General features: G+C 49.8%; 1 protein-coding gene across 1 annotated transcript in view; it reads left to right on the top strand.

The window, feature by feature from the left end:
* Positions 1-16857, top strand: part of CLSTN2 (calsyntenin 2) — a 383732-nt gene that overhangs the window by 246804 nt on the left and 120071 nt on the right. The window contains exon 5 of the mRNA XM_028099076.2: positions 1687-1836. Coding sequence (XP_027954877.1) covers positions 1687-1836 — 150 coding nt within the window. The remainder of the gene's footprint in view (positions 1-1686; positions 1837-16857) is intronic.

The raw sequence follows: 16857 nt of genomic DNA, 5'->3' as shown, positions 1-16857 counted from the left end.
ACTTCACGGGGTTCTATTGCAGCCCTTCAACCTGCAAGAATTCCTCCCCTGTGAGGACTATAACCACACACTAGTTTGCTAACAGAACCCACAGGGAATGTCCCCAACCCAGCACTGAGCTGCTCCAGCCCTGGGAGGGGGCCTGAGCTGAGACCTGAGCTCGTGGCGGGGAAGGGAGGGAAGCAAGAGTGATTCTGAACACCAGGCATGAGGCCAAAAGTACATCAAACCCATTTTCATTTGGAGATTTTTTGACTGGCTTTGTTAAATGAAATTTTACTTCAAATCGGTGGCTGCGATTACAGTTTTAGAAACAGTCTGGAGCAGACAGTGAATAAGTGCTCTTAATAAATGCTCCTAAGTCTCGGGCAGCTTTGTAGGAGATCCCCTCTCCGCCTTCAAAGGCCTCGTTCCCACGAGAGGAGCCCTGCCCGTGGCCTTGGCACCGAGGACCGTTTCACTAGTGTTGGGTGACCAGTGCGTCAACTCTCCCGATCTTTAGAACATGACGTGACTTCAGTAATTCCCCAGGCTTTCTTGCCTTCGTCCCTGTTGCCTCAGTTCACACAAGCCGTAGACAACTGTCGAAATGGAAGAAAGCTTATCAGGGACTTTTCCCTTAGTTTTGATGAACTGTAAAAATATACCTGAGTCAGCCATTCCATGTTTGCTTATTAGCATGTTGGTTTGTTTGTTTTTAAGTTTCCATTTGCTTAATTTCACTTCTGCTGAAGGATAATAACACTGGAGTTGTAAACTGCTGTCAGCTTCACTATCAAAAGAAAAGTAAGAATGAAATTATTCCCCACAAAGGAAGATTTCACTCTCTTGGAATCAAAAACTGAGAAGTAATGAAATGCACACGGGCCCTTGACTCATGTGAACCAAAGAACCAAAACTGTATTTCAGCAAAAGTAGTCCAATCTGAATTTTGCTCATTAATGATCAAATATTTATTTCCGAATTATAGCATCAACCCACAGGAACAAAAGCTCACAAATGGCCCAGAGAAGTGGTTTGGTCTCTCTGGGAGAAGAAAAATGTCTTTGCCACCAGGGCAAGGAATCTGTTATTCTGTGTAGCTTTCAGAAGAGAGGTCGCACGTTTCCTTATTGATTTTACATCCTATTTGGTAGCAAAATAATGTAAGAAGAGGCAGTGAACATTCCTGGTGACAAGCCCAGATGTTGAAAAATATGTGTCAGGACATTTCTGAATCCCATCTTTTTCCCAGAGATTTCATGGCAGATGAGCCTTGACGCCCTACATCATCGGGGACACGACCACATGGGCACACTTTAGGAGGGAGTTTTCTGACAACCCATGACGGACAAACACACCAGTTGGGTTCCAGCTGTGTGCCTGGAACCCCCTGGCAGTCCTGTCCCACAGCCGGGTGGCTCCAGCCAGTGGTTCCTGGGAATCTGTCGCCAAGGCACAAGCAGGCCGCATGAGAAAGCCATGCCCCCTATTCGCCCTTGTTTGTACGAGGAGATAAGGAAAGGGGGCATTCCATTCCGGCGAAGGTTAGAGGAGTAGAGAAGGGATTTTAAAGAGCTGCACTAAACTCTACCTCTAAAACGAATAATACGGTATATGGTAACTAAAGTGAATCTAAATAAAAAATAGAAACTGCAGTGTGGTTGATTTGATCTGAAACAATTTTGAATATCCCTGTGTCCTCAGGCAACATTAGAAATACCGAGAAGCTGAGCTATGACAAGCAACGCCAGTATGAGATCCTGGTGACCGCCTATGACTGTGGACAGAAGCCCGCCGCGCAGGACACGCTGGTGCAGGTGGATGTGAAGCCAGTTTGCAAGCCTGGCTGGCAAGGTGGGCCATCTCTTGTCAATCCTGTTGAGTGAAGGCAGCTTCGCTTGGTGTATAGACGGGGCTGACCTGCCCTAAAGATCATCACAACCTATAGCTAGAGGAATTTTTTAAGTGTGGTCATGCTGCGGAAAGAAATAGAGTAGCCTTTTTGATTCTTACAACTCCGAGGTGACATATCATCCTCATTTTACAGCTGAGAAAGTCCAAGACAACTCCTCTACTATCACGTGCCCCGTTTGTCCAGTGCGCCCTTTCTAAAATCTCATGACACTTTGGAATCAATAGTAATTATTGCACAGTGCTTAGGAGAAAGCACCAGCAAGCCTACTCACTTTATCTAAGGCAACGAGTCTAGCTGGTATGCCTCAAGTTTGCATCATCACTCCTGGGGCAGGTTGTCCTGTTCTTTGGGCTGGCTCGGAAGGTGTACGGGAAGAATCCAGCCTTTGGATGAAGGAGGTTCTCAAATGTTTGTTCTGGGAATGGAGAAGCATCAGCCTGAGGCGGAGGTGGATTTTTGCCGTGGTGTAGATATTTTGGTGTGCAAACACAGAGCAGGGGTTCAGGTTCCCCCGAGGTGACACAGGTGTAGCACTGACCTAAGGGGAATGAGGAGCACAAGGCCAGTTGCATAGAGGGATCTCGCAGAGAACTGGATAGTTTATGGAATACCAGTAGCTCCCGTGGTGGCGCCAGTATTCCAGTGGCCGGGCCGGGCTGCTGGCGGTATCTCTGCCCCCATTTCGGTGGCTCGGCCACTGCAGTTTCGGCTTCCTGTGTTGCTGCAGCTCACCGGCTGCCACCCACTCGAAACTTAGGGCATTTCGCCGAGTCTCCATTTTGTGGCTTTGTCTACTGTCTCCTCCTCTTGTGTCTTGAAGCTTCAGGCCCCTGTTATAGTCTACCTGTTTCTCTTTCTCTCTGTATATTTCCTTCTTAAATTGCCCTAGAGAGGGTGTCATTAGCCATGTTAAGCATCTGTATTTCTGTGGGACAGACTGAGGCCAGGATACCACAGAGGTCACGGTCAGACTTGGAATGGCTGCCTGTGAGTCAAGCATTCAGGGTGCCCAGGGGCGCCCAGCAAGGACACCCGAGGACCAACCTGGGGTCACTCCCCTCAGAAGGCAGCTCTCCAAGGGCTCCTCTCCCCACACAACTTTATTGCCCATAATCTTTCAACTAGAAAAATGGGAGGCGGTAATTGAACCCACCTCTGGAGAGAGCCAGAGACTTTTGCCTTTGAACAAAGTAGGGAAGATGAAACGCCCAGTAGAGGAGTCAGAGGTAAGACAGATGAGACCTAAAGAACAAAGTATAGAGCCGTCTTTGTGTCGCCTGTTCAGGATCAAGCAAGAGACAGAGAAAAAGGAGCAAGCCAGAGTGGGAAACTATGTGTCACCAACCTCGGGGAGCCTGGGCTCTGGTTGGTATAATTCACTAAACCCCAAGGAACCTGAGGGCAGGACTCTGTCTCTCTTGTTCACCTCTAAATTTCTCTGACTTAGCACATATCTGACCCCAGTGATAGGTGCTCAAGAAATAGCCATCGAATGAAGGAATGCATGAATGAAAAGCTATTAGAGTAAAAAGTACTCAGCTTATTTTATTTTAACTTACAAGAACTGAGGCAGTGAAAGTCTAGCTTTTGAAAAGAAAGGTTGGAAAGAATATAAAAGCCTTCTAAGCAGGGCACATGCTCTTAATGGGATTTTCAGTGGGGAAAGTAAAACACAAAGCTATGTCTGGAGAAAGATCCCAATGTTTTGTGTCTTTGATAAATGAGACACCTACAGATTTGGGAATACATTTTTGTACCTATATTTAAATGCAATTTCCTAACAGAGTTTGTACTCGCTTCAGTGTTAAATGTATGCAAAGAAAATCACGTTAATAACGTTGAGTCCTGTGTGTGCAGCATGTGTGGGGCACCTAGCCCTCTGGGGCACAGTGCTATTTGTCGCCCAACTGTGAGCTCCCAGAGGCAACGGTCATGACCGTTCGCTGTGTCCCCAGTGCCCAGCACAGGGCCGGGTACCATGCAGGTGGTCGGCAGGTGCTGGATGGATGAATGAAGGGTGAAAAATGCACCTTTCTGTGGAAGGAAGAAAAAGGGAAACAGCAACTCCCTGTATCCATTCACCGTGTCAGACCAAGCTGGTTAAGCATGTGTAACATCAGAATCAACTACTTCCTGGGGGCTTCCTTGCCTAGTGAGCCAGCCTTTGGTGGCAGAAGCTGACACGGGATCCTGCATCGTGCCCCTCTTCCCTCCAGCTTAGCACCTCTAGAAGCCGCTAAGTCTCTCTCCCCAGCCTTCATCCCAGCAGGCCCTCAGATCGTAGGCAGGTCGTCCAGGTGTTCTGATATGCATAGCAGGGCTCACGCTGCCTTCCAGCGAGTCCCGTCCCAGCACCCAGACCTGGAGAACAGTCCTCTCCTTCCAGCTGATGGGTCCACTTTATTCCTGCCCTTGGGCAGCTCTCATCTCCAGCTCACCCATCTCCACCCAAGGGAGGCCCTGTCCTCCGCTCTACCCCAGGTCCGGGCTGCAGCCTCATTGCTGGAAGTGTGCCTTTCTCCAGGGAAGATCAAACCCCCTCTGGTCCCTAGTGTGTGTCTCTCGTCCAATCCCCTCTCCCAGCTTCACAGAGCAAACTGGAGTAGGCCATGTTTTGCCGGTTTTCTTTTCTAACCACAGATAAAACAGGCTGCCCCTCACCCTGAGAGGTTGTCTGGTCCCTAGGGGAAGGGGCAGGCTCTTCTTGAAGCGGGTGCAGGATGAAGCCTGCACTGTATAGAAGAGAGTAAGGAAGCCAGTCTGGCTTGCAGAGGTGGTTGGAACTGTGGAGAGGTGGGAAGCAAGTTTGGAGAGGTCTAAGTTAGGGGAGGACCGGCAGTCAAGATTTTGAATGCCAGGATCGGGAGCTACAGTGATCCCAAGCCCCTCAGACCCAGCCGTGAGTAAGGGGTCTGCAGTATGTGCCAGGGGTAACTGCCCAGGAGAACAGAGGCTCCTCCCTGAGCTGATTTCCCACAAACAACAAGAGTCACCAAGCAAACGCAGTTTGGCAGTTCAAATTCTTGTACCTGTGCTTAGTCATTTCCCTCCAGGCAGGAGAGGATTGCAGCACAGTGCAAGCAATCCATCATGCTCAGGAGCCTCCTATCTCCCGGGAGCACGCCCAGTCAGCACCATCAGCCCTTGCTGTCGTCAGCTGCTCCCAGGAGCTGTCCTGGAGGAGGGAGGGACCCTGCTCACAGCTCGAGCCTCCCCTGCCTTCCCAGGCTACTGAGGGACTGTTTCCAGACTCCTGAGGTGCCCCAGGCGTGGCCCTGTTTTCCAGGAAGGTGGGATTGCAGCTTTCCCAGCATGCTTCTGGCCTTACCCAGGGGTGCACAAGGACATCACGGACCCTTTGCTCCATGGCCACCTGCCATTCAGACCTCGGCCAAGGCATTGTCTCCTTTGGCTACGGTTTTCCATTCTCTGTCTTTTTTCTGTGGCTGGGTCTTGTCTTCCCAGAAACGATATGAGTTTTGTTCTCTCTGCTGTATTCTGAGATTGTAAGTCTGAATAGGTGGTCAGGGTCAGCTCACTCCACATGGAGAGGTGGGGCTTTGCCCAAGGGAATGTCACTCCCATTCCCAGCTGCCCAGACAAAATGGTGGTCCGAGCACCCTCTAGACCTGTGTGAGTGGAAGGGAGAATGAAATCTCTGTGTGTTGTCCTGAGCCTTGAGAACTCATGGTATCCCTATAGCAGCTCTTACTCATGACAAAAGAAGATTCTAGAGGAAGCAGGGAAAATGTGTACCTGCTGTGGGAGACATGCTAAGGCCTGGCTTGTGCCCTGCCTCTCGTGCCGGACATTTGCAGTCTTTGTAGTGCCTGTTTCCCTCTTGCCAAGCAGTTATATGTGTGCGAGCCTGGGCCCCGGGAGGGTGCTGAGGACTTCGCCAAGAATCCACATCTGTTCATGGATCAGAGCACCACAGAGGATGTAGTGCCCTCAGAGGCCATCAGGATGGCAACTGATCCAGTGAGAGCTGATCCTGTGGACACTTCCTTCTCGGGGCCACAGACTGCGCCTTAGAGGATCATTTGTAATTTGGTTGCTGATGTGGGTTTTTTTGTGTTTGTTCAGTTGTTATGTTGAGAAACACATCCCCTCTTTATGCCTTCTTTCATTGTCCTTTATAATCCCGTAGCCCATCTCTTTCTACATGTCAAGCTGAAAACCTTGTCTTCAGAACACTTACTCAGTGTATTTTCCCTTTTATTAATGGAGGTCCAATTCTGAATCTGTTATCCGTTCCCGCCTGTCGGGACCCAAAGTTCAGTATTTCACGTCCCTTTATGGAAACAGTTTCCCTTTGGAGAGAACCACTGCCCACTGCCCTGGTGGCCCATCCCCATTTCTCTCCCAGACATGTTGCTGACCAGACATGCAGCCCTTCTGGATCCAGAGTTCCCATGTCAGATCGCGTTTGCAGACTCCCACCCCCATGGGACCCCATCTCTGCTTGCCCCCCTCATCACTGAGCACGAGCCCAGGGCGGTCAGCGGCCCCTCCCCCAGCACCTGGGGGCCGGGCGCTGCCAGTGGCTACACTTGCTCTCACGGGCCCCACTTACTGCTCCCTTTACCTTCACAGTAAGGTGCCCAATGTCAGACAGAAAGAAACAGAGATGCAGCCACGTAATGAGCCACTTTTTCTCCACTCCCTGGGCTTGAATAATTCTCCAGGTGCATCAGACCGTCTCAGTGTTTCCTGCCAACAGGGCTTCGTCAGAAAGGAAGGGTGGTATCTGATAGAGCAGAATGTGCCCAGCAGTGCCTGGGCACCAGGGTAAAATGCAGATTCTGACTTTAGCAGTCTGGGGCACCTCCGGATGTTGCTGTTCCATGACCTTCACAATGAACAAGAAGGTCGCTCAGAAAATATTTGCTGAACACCTAGAGTGTCTAGGACTTCTGTGTGGAAAGGACAGCAGCACGAAAGCTGCTGGTGGAGATTAATTCTCCCTTAGCTATTTGCATTGTGAGATAACAGGAGCTGACACACACACGCCACAGGGCGGGACACGTTACCGAGTGAAGTCCCTCACCCTTTCCTGAGGCCCACTGTGTGCTCAAGGCCGGGGGTACAGAGACAACATGACCTAGCAGGGCTTGTAGTACAGGAGATGAGGACAATGCTCAGGACAAAAGCTCTGGTGGAGGAGGTTTTGGGGACACAGAGGAAAGACGCTTAACCGTGGTGGGGCCGTGGGAGATGTGCCTGGGCCAAATCTTGAAGGATAATAGTTTGAGCACAGACAAGAGTATTCCAGACTAGGGAACAGATGTCAAGAAGGTGGGAAGGAGCGTGGTGTGGCCGAGACGTGCAGGAGAAGGCTGGATGGGCTGATGGGGACCAGGTCATGGAGGAAGGGCCTCCTGTGTTACCCCAAGGACACTGGAGCACAGAAGCTTTCAGGACCCGGTGTGGTGAGAGGGGTCTTGGGGAAGAAGGACTCCTTGGCCCACCGCACAGATGGTGGCTGAGATACAGAGACTGCGGCAGGGAGACCCGCTGAAAAGGATGATTAATCCTGAGTGCACTTTTAAATGGAGCACTTGCTGGAGAAGTATCTAAAGTCATGTATTTATTCAAAAGCCAATTCAAAGTACTGGACAGCAAAGGAAGTTAGATTTTCAGGCAAATCCCATGAGACCCCACAGGCAATGGGACAAGGCTGGTGGCCAAGCATGTCTGAGGTAGAAAAGACCGCTGCTGAGCTTCGTCAAGTAGACATCCCCGTCCCCTCTGCAGCCATCCACTTGTTCACCACCCTGACAAGGGGAAAGAAATTCCAGGCCCCAGAGGTCAGCTGGCTTCACCCTGCCCTTTCCAAAATCAGATCCATTATTGAGCAAGTACACTGAAGAGCTGGCTTAGGCTTAACTACATGAAAGGCATTGAGGGGCGCCCGGGGGCTCTGTCAGTTAAGCATCTGCCTTCGGCTCAGGTCCTGGATCGAGCCCCGTGTCCAGCTCTCTGCTTAGCAGGGAGTCTACTTCTCCCTCTCCCTCTGCCTGCTGTTCTCTCTGCTTGTATGCTCTCGCTCTCTCTCTGTCAAATAAATAAATAAAATCTAAAACAAAAACAAAAAAAAAAAAAACAGAAGAAAGGCATTGATTTTAATCATAGGGTGATAAGCCCAGAAGGTACCCAGATTGGCTTAGAGACAGGCAAGGCTCCGAAGGTCAAGCTGTGTTCATCTGAGGATGCATGATGGCGTTAGCCTTCATGCAGGTCGAGGCACAAGGGCATTGTCAGAATGACAGCAGAACGGATGGCTCCTTCCCCTCAGTTCTGTCCCTCACTGAACTGCCGTGTGTTCCAGATTCCACCACTACTGTACCAACTGTTGTGTTCTAAAGGATAATTCTCCCCTTAAAATGTACATGCCTCTTGTAGGAATCAGTATTAACCCAGTGGTCAGCAAAGTAGAGCCCACAAGCCAAATCTAACTGACCACTTGTTTTTGTACTACTGCGAGCTAAAAAATGATTTGTGCATCTTAAATGATCGGAAAAATCAAAAGACAAATATTTTAGGCCAAATGAAAATCACATGAAATGTAAATTTTAGTGCTCATAAATAAGTTTTATTGGCATACTGCCACACTCCTCCATTTACATATTATCTCATGGCTACTCTTGCCCTGGAACAACACGGCTGAGCAGCATTGGCGGAGACCAGGTGGCCCCCAAATCCTACATATTTACTTTCTGGCTCCCTCCAGAGAAAGCTTGCTGACACCTGTGTGAAGCTATTATCATCCATTGACACCTTAGTGAGAAGTAATTTACTGGAGTACCTTGGACAGCCCAGAAAGAATGAAACACCAAATAGACAAATTTAGAGGCAAAGGAACATGAGAGTCCAAAATAAGGTTCGCTGCACGGAGGACAGGAATAACCCTGTGAGATAAGCACGGCTAGCCCATTTTACAGATGAGGAAAACTTAGGGCAAGAGAGTTTGAGTGACTTGTTCAGTATCTCACAGCTGATAAATGGCAGAGAGAGAATTCGAGTTTATACGAGCCTATCCCAGAGGACACTGAGATGACAGGAGGAAGAAGGATAGAATAAGTGGGTTGGGAATTTCCAAAGGGGCATGTAACCTGCTCTAGAAGGGCATCTCGGGAGACCATTCAGAAGAGAAGCAACCAGGGGCACCTGGGGGGCTCACTCAGTTAAGCATCTGCCCTCGGCTCAAGTCATGAGCCCCCGGGTCCTGGGATGGAGCCCTGCATCGGGCTCCCTGCTCAGCAGGGGGTTTGCTTCTCCCTCTCCCTCTGCCTGCCGCTACCCCTGCTTGTGCTCTCTCTCTTCTTTCTCTCTGTCAAAAAAATAAATAAAATCTTTAAAAAAAGAGAGAGAGAGAGAGAGAGAAGAACAAGAAGAAGCAACCTGAGGGCCCTCGGGCACCATAGTTCACCTCTCAGTCACCTGATCTACAAAATGGTGATGAGACTTCCCTTGAAAGGGTAGCTACAGTTCAATGAAGCAAAGCGCATGTGGCACTTAAGGGGTGCTCCCACATTCATTGACTCCTCTCCCTGCCCTGCCCTGACGCACCCTTCCTAGATTGAGACTGGTCTCGTGCACCATGGCCTTGAAATGACAGCTCATGGGAAAATAAACCCACGCTTGTGGACAGTCCACCTCTCAGATACTTTTCGCCCGAACCTGAAGTTGCTTCTGGTGATCACATGGGCCAGAGAAACATAGCATGAGCCTGAGATGTACGTAAAGCTTCAAACCCAAAGATGCCAGACTCAAGTGTGGCAACTCACACCGGAGCAAGAGGGCTACCTTCTCCTGTAAGAGACCTGAACGTGAAAATTATCCAGCATCCACCCTCCCATTCATCAGTAGCTGGCTTTATTTGAAGTTCGTCCCCAGGGGCTCTGCTCCTTCGTCCTCCAGGTGTCCTCCACCTTCAGGCTCCTCCTGTCCTCTTGACTTTTCCCTTCGCCATACTCTCTCCTCTCCCTGTGTCCCTGCTCTCCACAATCCTCCCCTCGCCCTCCATTCCTTTGATATTCATCCTCTGATCCCTCCCCATCACTGGGGAAGGTGCTGGGGCCCCAGGGGCGAAGGAGTCAAGTATAAACCAGTGAAGACAGAGCTGTGTGGGAGTGAGAAGGGCTCAGGTCAACCCTTAGCCCCATCGTGATTGGCCACAGCCTTTGCTAAAGGCGCTTCACTGGCTGAGCCTAGGTTTCCTCAGCTGTTCATTGAGAAGCATAACCCTTGGCCTAATCATTTTGTAGGATCGTAAGGAAGCCAAAAGAGGTCCTATGTTTGGAAGTGCTTTACAGAATTTAGATTACCATGCAAACAATGTTATGATTAAAATTGGTAAAGTAGGTACCATCATATAAATGAATACACGTGTGTGCGCGCATGCGCACACACACACACACACACACACACACACACACACACACACACACACTGCAATTCATAGAATTGGGTAAGACTATGTGGCTTGAGCTTCGTGCTCTTGATTTTAGAGCTTTAGATTGGACCAAAGGAGACAGTGGGGTGCAAGCCTCAGTCCCTCCTGGGCTCTAAACTGTGCTCCATCCTCGGGAGAGTCACTCCTGCTTAGTTCAGCTTCTTCACATAGAAATGGAATAGTGCCTTCTGAGGAGCAGATGCAAGGCTGCCTGTGGAATGCCATGCTCATAACCACCTACGCAGGGGGCCCAATGAACAGCAGCTCTTCTTAGTTCCCTCTATTCTGATTTTTTTTTTAAGTCACAATAGAGCACTTTCTCCCCAAATAATTGGAAAAGCCATCACTGAAGCCAAATTCCACTAACTCCGGCAGTGTGACCCAGGGCAGCTGCTCCTGGGTCTGCTCAGATCTGCCAGGCGAGCAACCGAGCTCCTGGCAGAGGGCCTCCAGGGACACGCCACCATGAATAACGACCTGTTTTGACATCACTGACACAGCTCATCATTAAGATGCAACAAATGGTTTCTGTACAGGATGCTGATTTACCTACTCGGTGGCGTCTTAATGTGCTTAAAGACCTGCTAGAAAAGAGCGCTCCTGCTCGAGCCTGTTTCCACCTGGCTCCCCTGGGCCTCTGTGTGAGCATGAGTGGAAATGGGCCTCGGAGGTTTCTGGGGCCGATCATCTCAGCCCTAAGGGAGAGAAGCGTGCAGGCGGACTGCGCTCATCCTAAACAGAGCTCAGTCAGAGTAACGGTCACCCATATGTAAGCATTTACTCTTTGCCAAACCCTGTCTAATGGTGATGCATGTACTTGCTCCTTTACTCCTCACCATCCCCTGAAAGCTGCTATTTTCCCATTTGGCAGATGAGAACACTGAAGTTAAGACGCTCGCCACACAGCTAGTTACATCCAGGACCTGCACCCCACCCAGTCTTCTCTGTCTGCAGACGCAGAGCTCCTGCCCCTTCACCTATAATGTGTCTCAAAGCAAAGGAAAACACTGGCCACCTTTTGAGATCATCGCAAGCTATATCGAGAAAAATTATATAGTTAGAACCCTTCCTTGATGTTGTAAGGAAAATGTGTGATTGGACATCAGGGCAGCCTTGAAAGAGGACTGTGACTTCTAGAGTTGTTGGGGGAGGGGTGGTGGCCGGGAGGTAGCACTCTTGCCACACAAGCCCACCTCGGGGACCTGCCTGCATTCAGAATAGCAAGGCCATCTCTTGGCCTTCTTAGATGACCCCTTAAGGACCCCAAAGGGTATGGGGGCTTGCCTAAGGACATACAGATGCTGAGAGGGGGAGCCATGCATGGTATTGGATTTTCTGACTCAGAACCCATGCTCTGTCCCCTCTCTCTGTAGACCTGGGTCTGCCCCAGAGCCACACACCATCAGCCTCTTCTACTGATAGTTCTTTTAAATATTTGCAGCCTACTAGAATTTCTCCCTGCGGGGAGTCAGCAGAGGGCCAGGCTTCAGAGGGGTGGCTCTGAAGACAGAAAGAGCAGAGCTCAAATGCACGTTATACCCCGTCTTGGCTCAGGGACATTAGGCAAGCCATTTAACCTCTGTGAATCTTCAGATGTGGCAGCTACAAAATGGGGTTCTCATACCTATCTCAGAGGGTCATCACAAGGTAGAATTGCTCCGGGCATGCAGGAATGGCTCGACGGTACCAGCGAGGGGCGATGCAGGGAGAGAAGGAATAGAAGCCCCTAAAATGGGTTTTGGAGTCAGGCCAGCCTTTGGGTGCCATTTTCTGACTGTGTGACCTTGGGTAGGTCTTTTGACATCTTGGCCTCAGTTACGTCCTCAGTAAAATGGCCCCTCTCCAACTGTCTTCCTCAGGTGGGTGCCACGCTGACTGCTAACACATGTGAGAAGCCCAGCATCCAGCACAGAGCCCATTAAGTGGTGGTTTTCTTCCTGCTATCTGCATCACTGAGTGGGAGGACAGCCTTAGCCAGCCTAGACAGCAATATCATGTGCATGCCATCCAGACACTGGGGTGCTAGTGATAAATGTGAGCCACGGCAGGCTGCCGCACCTCTCCTTGCCACACTTGTCCCCACCTCTGAAATGGGCAGAATCGTGCCCCCTTCTCCCCACACCCACTTCACATGGGGCTTGGTAGATAGAGTGACAACGCGCATATCACATCCCTTCAAATGCCATTACAGGGGCTTGGAGCTTTGACCCTCTCTAACCATGCAGAGGGCCAGCCGTGGTCCTGGTGCACCGGAGAGGCTGTCCAAGCTTCCATTTAACTCAGGGAACTTTGCTCAGGCCCAACTCTGTGCGAGGTGGGCGCTGAGTCTCTGGGGACCATAAGCTGGAGTAGTGGGGTGAGGGCAAGCAGGTGAACAGATCATGAATAGATCAGTCCAATACAGGGAAGTCAGAGCAGTGGCCAGGGGACCCAGGGGCTATGAAAGCAGAGAGCAGGGGGGGCCCAATACTTCAGGAAGGCTTCTCAGGGGAGGTGTCATGAGGCTGAGATCTGAGGGGTCAATACAATTTGCCAGGTGCCCTAGGGTGTGGGGAAGGAGGCAGTAATGGGAAGGAGCCGGGAGGAGTATCCCCAGGAGAGCTTGGTGCTTAAAAGCTGCACCTTGCAGGAACCTGTTTATATCCCGTTTCGCTCAGCATCTCTTGCTTTATGGCTGACAGGAGATAAGAATTTTCATTGCACAAAAGAATTTGGAGAATACTGAGCAGAGATGGATGAACTAGTGTTTATTTTCTTGTTTGTTTTCATGACAAAAGTGAGATTTCCAGTGCAGATATTGGATGAAGTAGACAGAACTTTCCGGAGAGATTCTCTAAGGCTGTGAGCATAACAACCAGAGTTCACCTGGTCTCCCCACTGAGGCTCCTTTCTTCTCACCTCTCTTGGGGTTCCAGCCAGCCTCGGCTCCTATGGCCTAGGTGCCTTCAAGCATCTGTAGTTGGTAACCTGAGCTGGGAAGCTGGTGTCTGCCGGTCAGGTGAAGCAGGGCAAGGCCTTACCATGGGAGACGCAGGCATGGGCAAGTGAGGGTGGGCAGAGTGGGAAGTTCAGGGAGGCCTGGGGGGTCTGTAGGTGCCCAACTGGACGGTGGGCCAGTATGAGGAACCTGTGTGGGACCTCTAGGAAACTACTACACTCTGAGGAGGACTCATTTCTGATAACCTGGTGGGTGGAGGTCAATATTTAGAGTAAAATGTGACCTTATTTTCAATCATGGTTTAGGACAAGTAGGTTGTCTGGTTAGCTGTGTTTCAGCAACCAGGCATTTGCTGGAGGCCAGAAGCCCCTCTGCATCTCCCAATGCCAGTGTCTGTCTCCAGCCCGAGACCCTGCCTCTCTGGATGAGAGCAGCCAACTGCACACAGAAGTTCTGCGTTCTGCTCCAGAGCTTGAGCTAACAAGCAGGAATGGGGCTACCACAACTTCTTCCTGTGAGCATTTTTAAATTATGAGGTGTTTTATGCTCATCCAACGATGACTTTTGAAAAGTATACTAATCAATAAGAATTGCCCACAGTCCAATTAATGCCGCATCATCAATGTGATGGTATACATTTCTCCCTCCATAGTCATTTCAACTTTGTGTTCTTTTCCCATGTACCTTGATGCCTTACGTATTGTCACACATCTTAGAACCTCCCCACCCCCTCCGCAGCTGCATGCTATTCCCTCCCAGAAGGTCAGATGAGCTTGTCTGTGTCCTTGCAGTTAGATGGAGCCCTGTGATTGATTTTAGCTTGGCTCCATTTTTCTTTTTCTGTGCACCTCTGAATATCTTTGTGCAAAAGTCTTTGCATTTTGAGTCACTTTCGGGAGTCTATCCCCTGGTCCAAGGTATATGGGCATTTCTTGGCCTGAGATGCATTCTGCCAAGCACTGGTCTGATCATTGGTGATGACTTATGCGGCCCCCCGGCAGAGTGAGCGACATGCCCCCCACCTTCACCCACATGCTCTCTCAGGCTTCCTGTGTGTTTGACCGACTCTGCGGACTTGTACCATATTTTCTGAAGAAATGATAATTTGGTTCCAATTTTAGAATGCCGTTCAGTGAAATGAAAAGTCCTGCAGGACTGGAATATCACTAGAGTCATGGTCCTTTTATTTAAAAAATAGAAAAAGTTTTGCAACCACGGACAACTGATCTCTAGATTAAAGAGATCTATATTACTGGAGAATAAAAAGTATACATAGGACACCTTTTCAAAAAGACAGAAAGTGTGCACATAAAAAACCATACTCTTTCCTTTGCAAATGCTTTTCAAAGCCATAAAGGTAAAGATTCTTGAAGAAAAGCTACTCTGTCTTGCACCAATAGTACATTTGTCCCAAGATAAGAAAATTGCCTAGAAAGATGCCCATGTTTATTAGACAAAGGAGAGAAGAGTTTCTATCAATCCGAGAGAAAGTACCCTGGTTGGTGGAGTTAATGATTTCCGCCCTGGGAGAATTATCTTTCAGAAAAGCTGCTCTTCAATTGCCTGGTTTCTGCACCTTTCCAGCATCAATTCTGCCTGCTGTGTTTCTGTTTGGGAGCTGAGAAGCATGGGAGTGGAGGATCTTTGGAGAGGAAGGGGCTGGGGAGAAAGTGGCAGCCAAGCTTTGGGTGGGAGTCCCGGTTTCAGAGCACAACTGGTTCATCTCAATAGCAGCATGAACAGCTTCCCCAAGAGCCCCAGGGAGCTTGGGAACACATGGGCTTTGAAGAGGTGATGCCTGACACCAGCAAACTCAGAGGCTTGTTGAGGAACTGAGGCACTCATACTGGCATCACAGAGCCGCACGGAAGAGAAGGGGGTCCCCTCACAGCACGTGGATGGCCAGGGGCTAGCTGCACAGGGGACCACGGCGTCCAGGGGCTCAAGCCAGGCATGGGAGCAGAGTAGAACCCGAAGGCTGTGTGTAGACCCGAGGGCCCTGGAGAAGCAGCATGCAGAGCAAAGCCAAACCTACCCGGCAGCAGGTGGCAACAAGATCCTTAGTCCAGAGAGGCTGGAGCGAGCAGGAGGATCCAAAGGAATGAGACAAGGAGCAAGTCTGACCAGAGCAGGAGGGCCAAGGGAATTCCCTGAGCCCTGGAAGCTGTGCAGGCACCTTTCATGGAGCGTCCTTGTTGTTCATTTCCCAAATATTCAGTGAGAACTTACGGTGTTCCAGAAACTGCACCAGGCACCGGAGATTTTAAAACTAACAAAACAGACCCTGCTGTCATGGAACCTCGGATGGGGGTGGTGGGATAGAGAGTCGCAGACAAAAAACAATTAATAAATGAATAGTTTATTCTATTGGTCGAAGCCAGTCACCTGGCTAAGCCCCAAATCAATGGGACCTGGCTATGTACCCCTTCCACTGGGAGGAGGGCATGGTCAGGAGCAATAGTCTAATGCACACAATGGGAAGTGGTTCTCTCTCCAAGCAGAGCCCTGGGTCCTCCATCTGTGGTTCTACTGGGACTAGAATCTGGGCTTTGCCCTGCAGAAGGTAAAGAAAGAAAACACAGCTTGTTCTGAATTCACTTGGTATGAAGTCCTACCCTGCTGGGTCAGGTTCCGGGCAGCACACAGGTCTCCCCCTGGGCATCCTGTAGAGGGGGCAGAAATCCTATCTTAGCCCCCCTCTGGCTGCTGGGACCCAGGAATGCAGTGGGAGAAGGGATGGTAGTTCATCGCTCAATATTGTTTGGGCTAGTGGCTTCCAAGTCTGTCTGTGCATCCTGATCACTTGGGGGGTTAGTTAAAATGACAGATTCCAGGCCCTCGCTCTCAAAACCTTCCACTGGGAATCTCCTAAGGTGGGGCCCAGGAATTAGTGTCTATAGAAGTTTTTCCAGTGATTCTCCTGAGGCCAGCCCTAGCCCTGCACCTATCTACAGACAATACTTCTTAGGGGACGCAGTGTGAGCCCGCCCCCCCCCCCCATAGATGATGTACATTGCAAAGCCCGCGAGCTGGGGAGGAGAGGATGTGGTCTGGGCTGGAGCAATCGTGGAGGACTCCCTGAAAGAGGAGCTGGATGTATTACAATGGGCAGTGGTAACCAGTGTAGATTAGAAGGACAAAGAGAGGTGAGATAGGAAGTTGTCATAGTGATTGGACCAGGTGAGAAGTGATGATAGCTTAGAGTGGAGAGACATCAGTCTTCGGAGCCCTCTAAAATTCAGAAGCAGGAGGCCTTACTGGCCCTTTGCATGTGGAGGGTAAAATGTTGCAATGCTCTGAAGTACTGCCTTCTATTAGGTTTGAAGCCTTTGGAAGTAAGTTTTAGGCCATCATGATGACAGGGTATTATCTAGGGCCATGCTTCTTAAATCCTCGGTGGGGCAGCGCCAGGGTCTTTCCCCAGTCAGTCATGTACCATAATTTTGTAAAAATATAATAGAAACAAATTTCTGGGAAAATGAAATAAATAGCAAAGATGTTCAAAATATAAACCAAAATGTTTATTTTTATTAGAGTCAACAAATACAAACTCACTCTGTCACA

Source organism: Eumetopias jubatus, unplaced genomic scaffold, assembly GCF_037043125.1.
Source record: "Eumetopias jubatus isolate StellerSeaLion01/CBP00866 unplaced genomic scaffold, mEumJub1_p1.0 scaffold_1, whole genome shotgun sequence".
Classification (NCBI taxonomy): Eukaryota; Metazoa; Chordata; class Mammalia; order Carnivora; family Otariidae; genus Eumetopias; species Eumetopias jubatus.
Note: the sequence above shows the minus strand (reverse complement) of the source record. Positions and strands in the feature narration are given on the sequence as shown.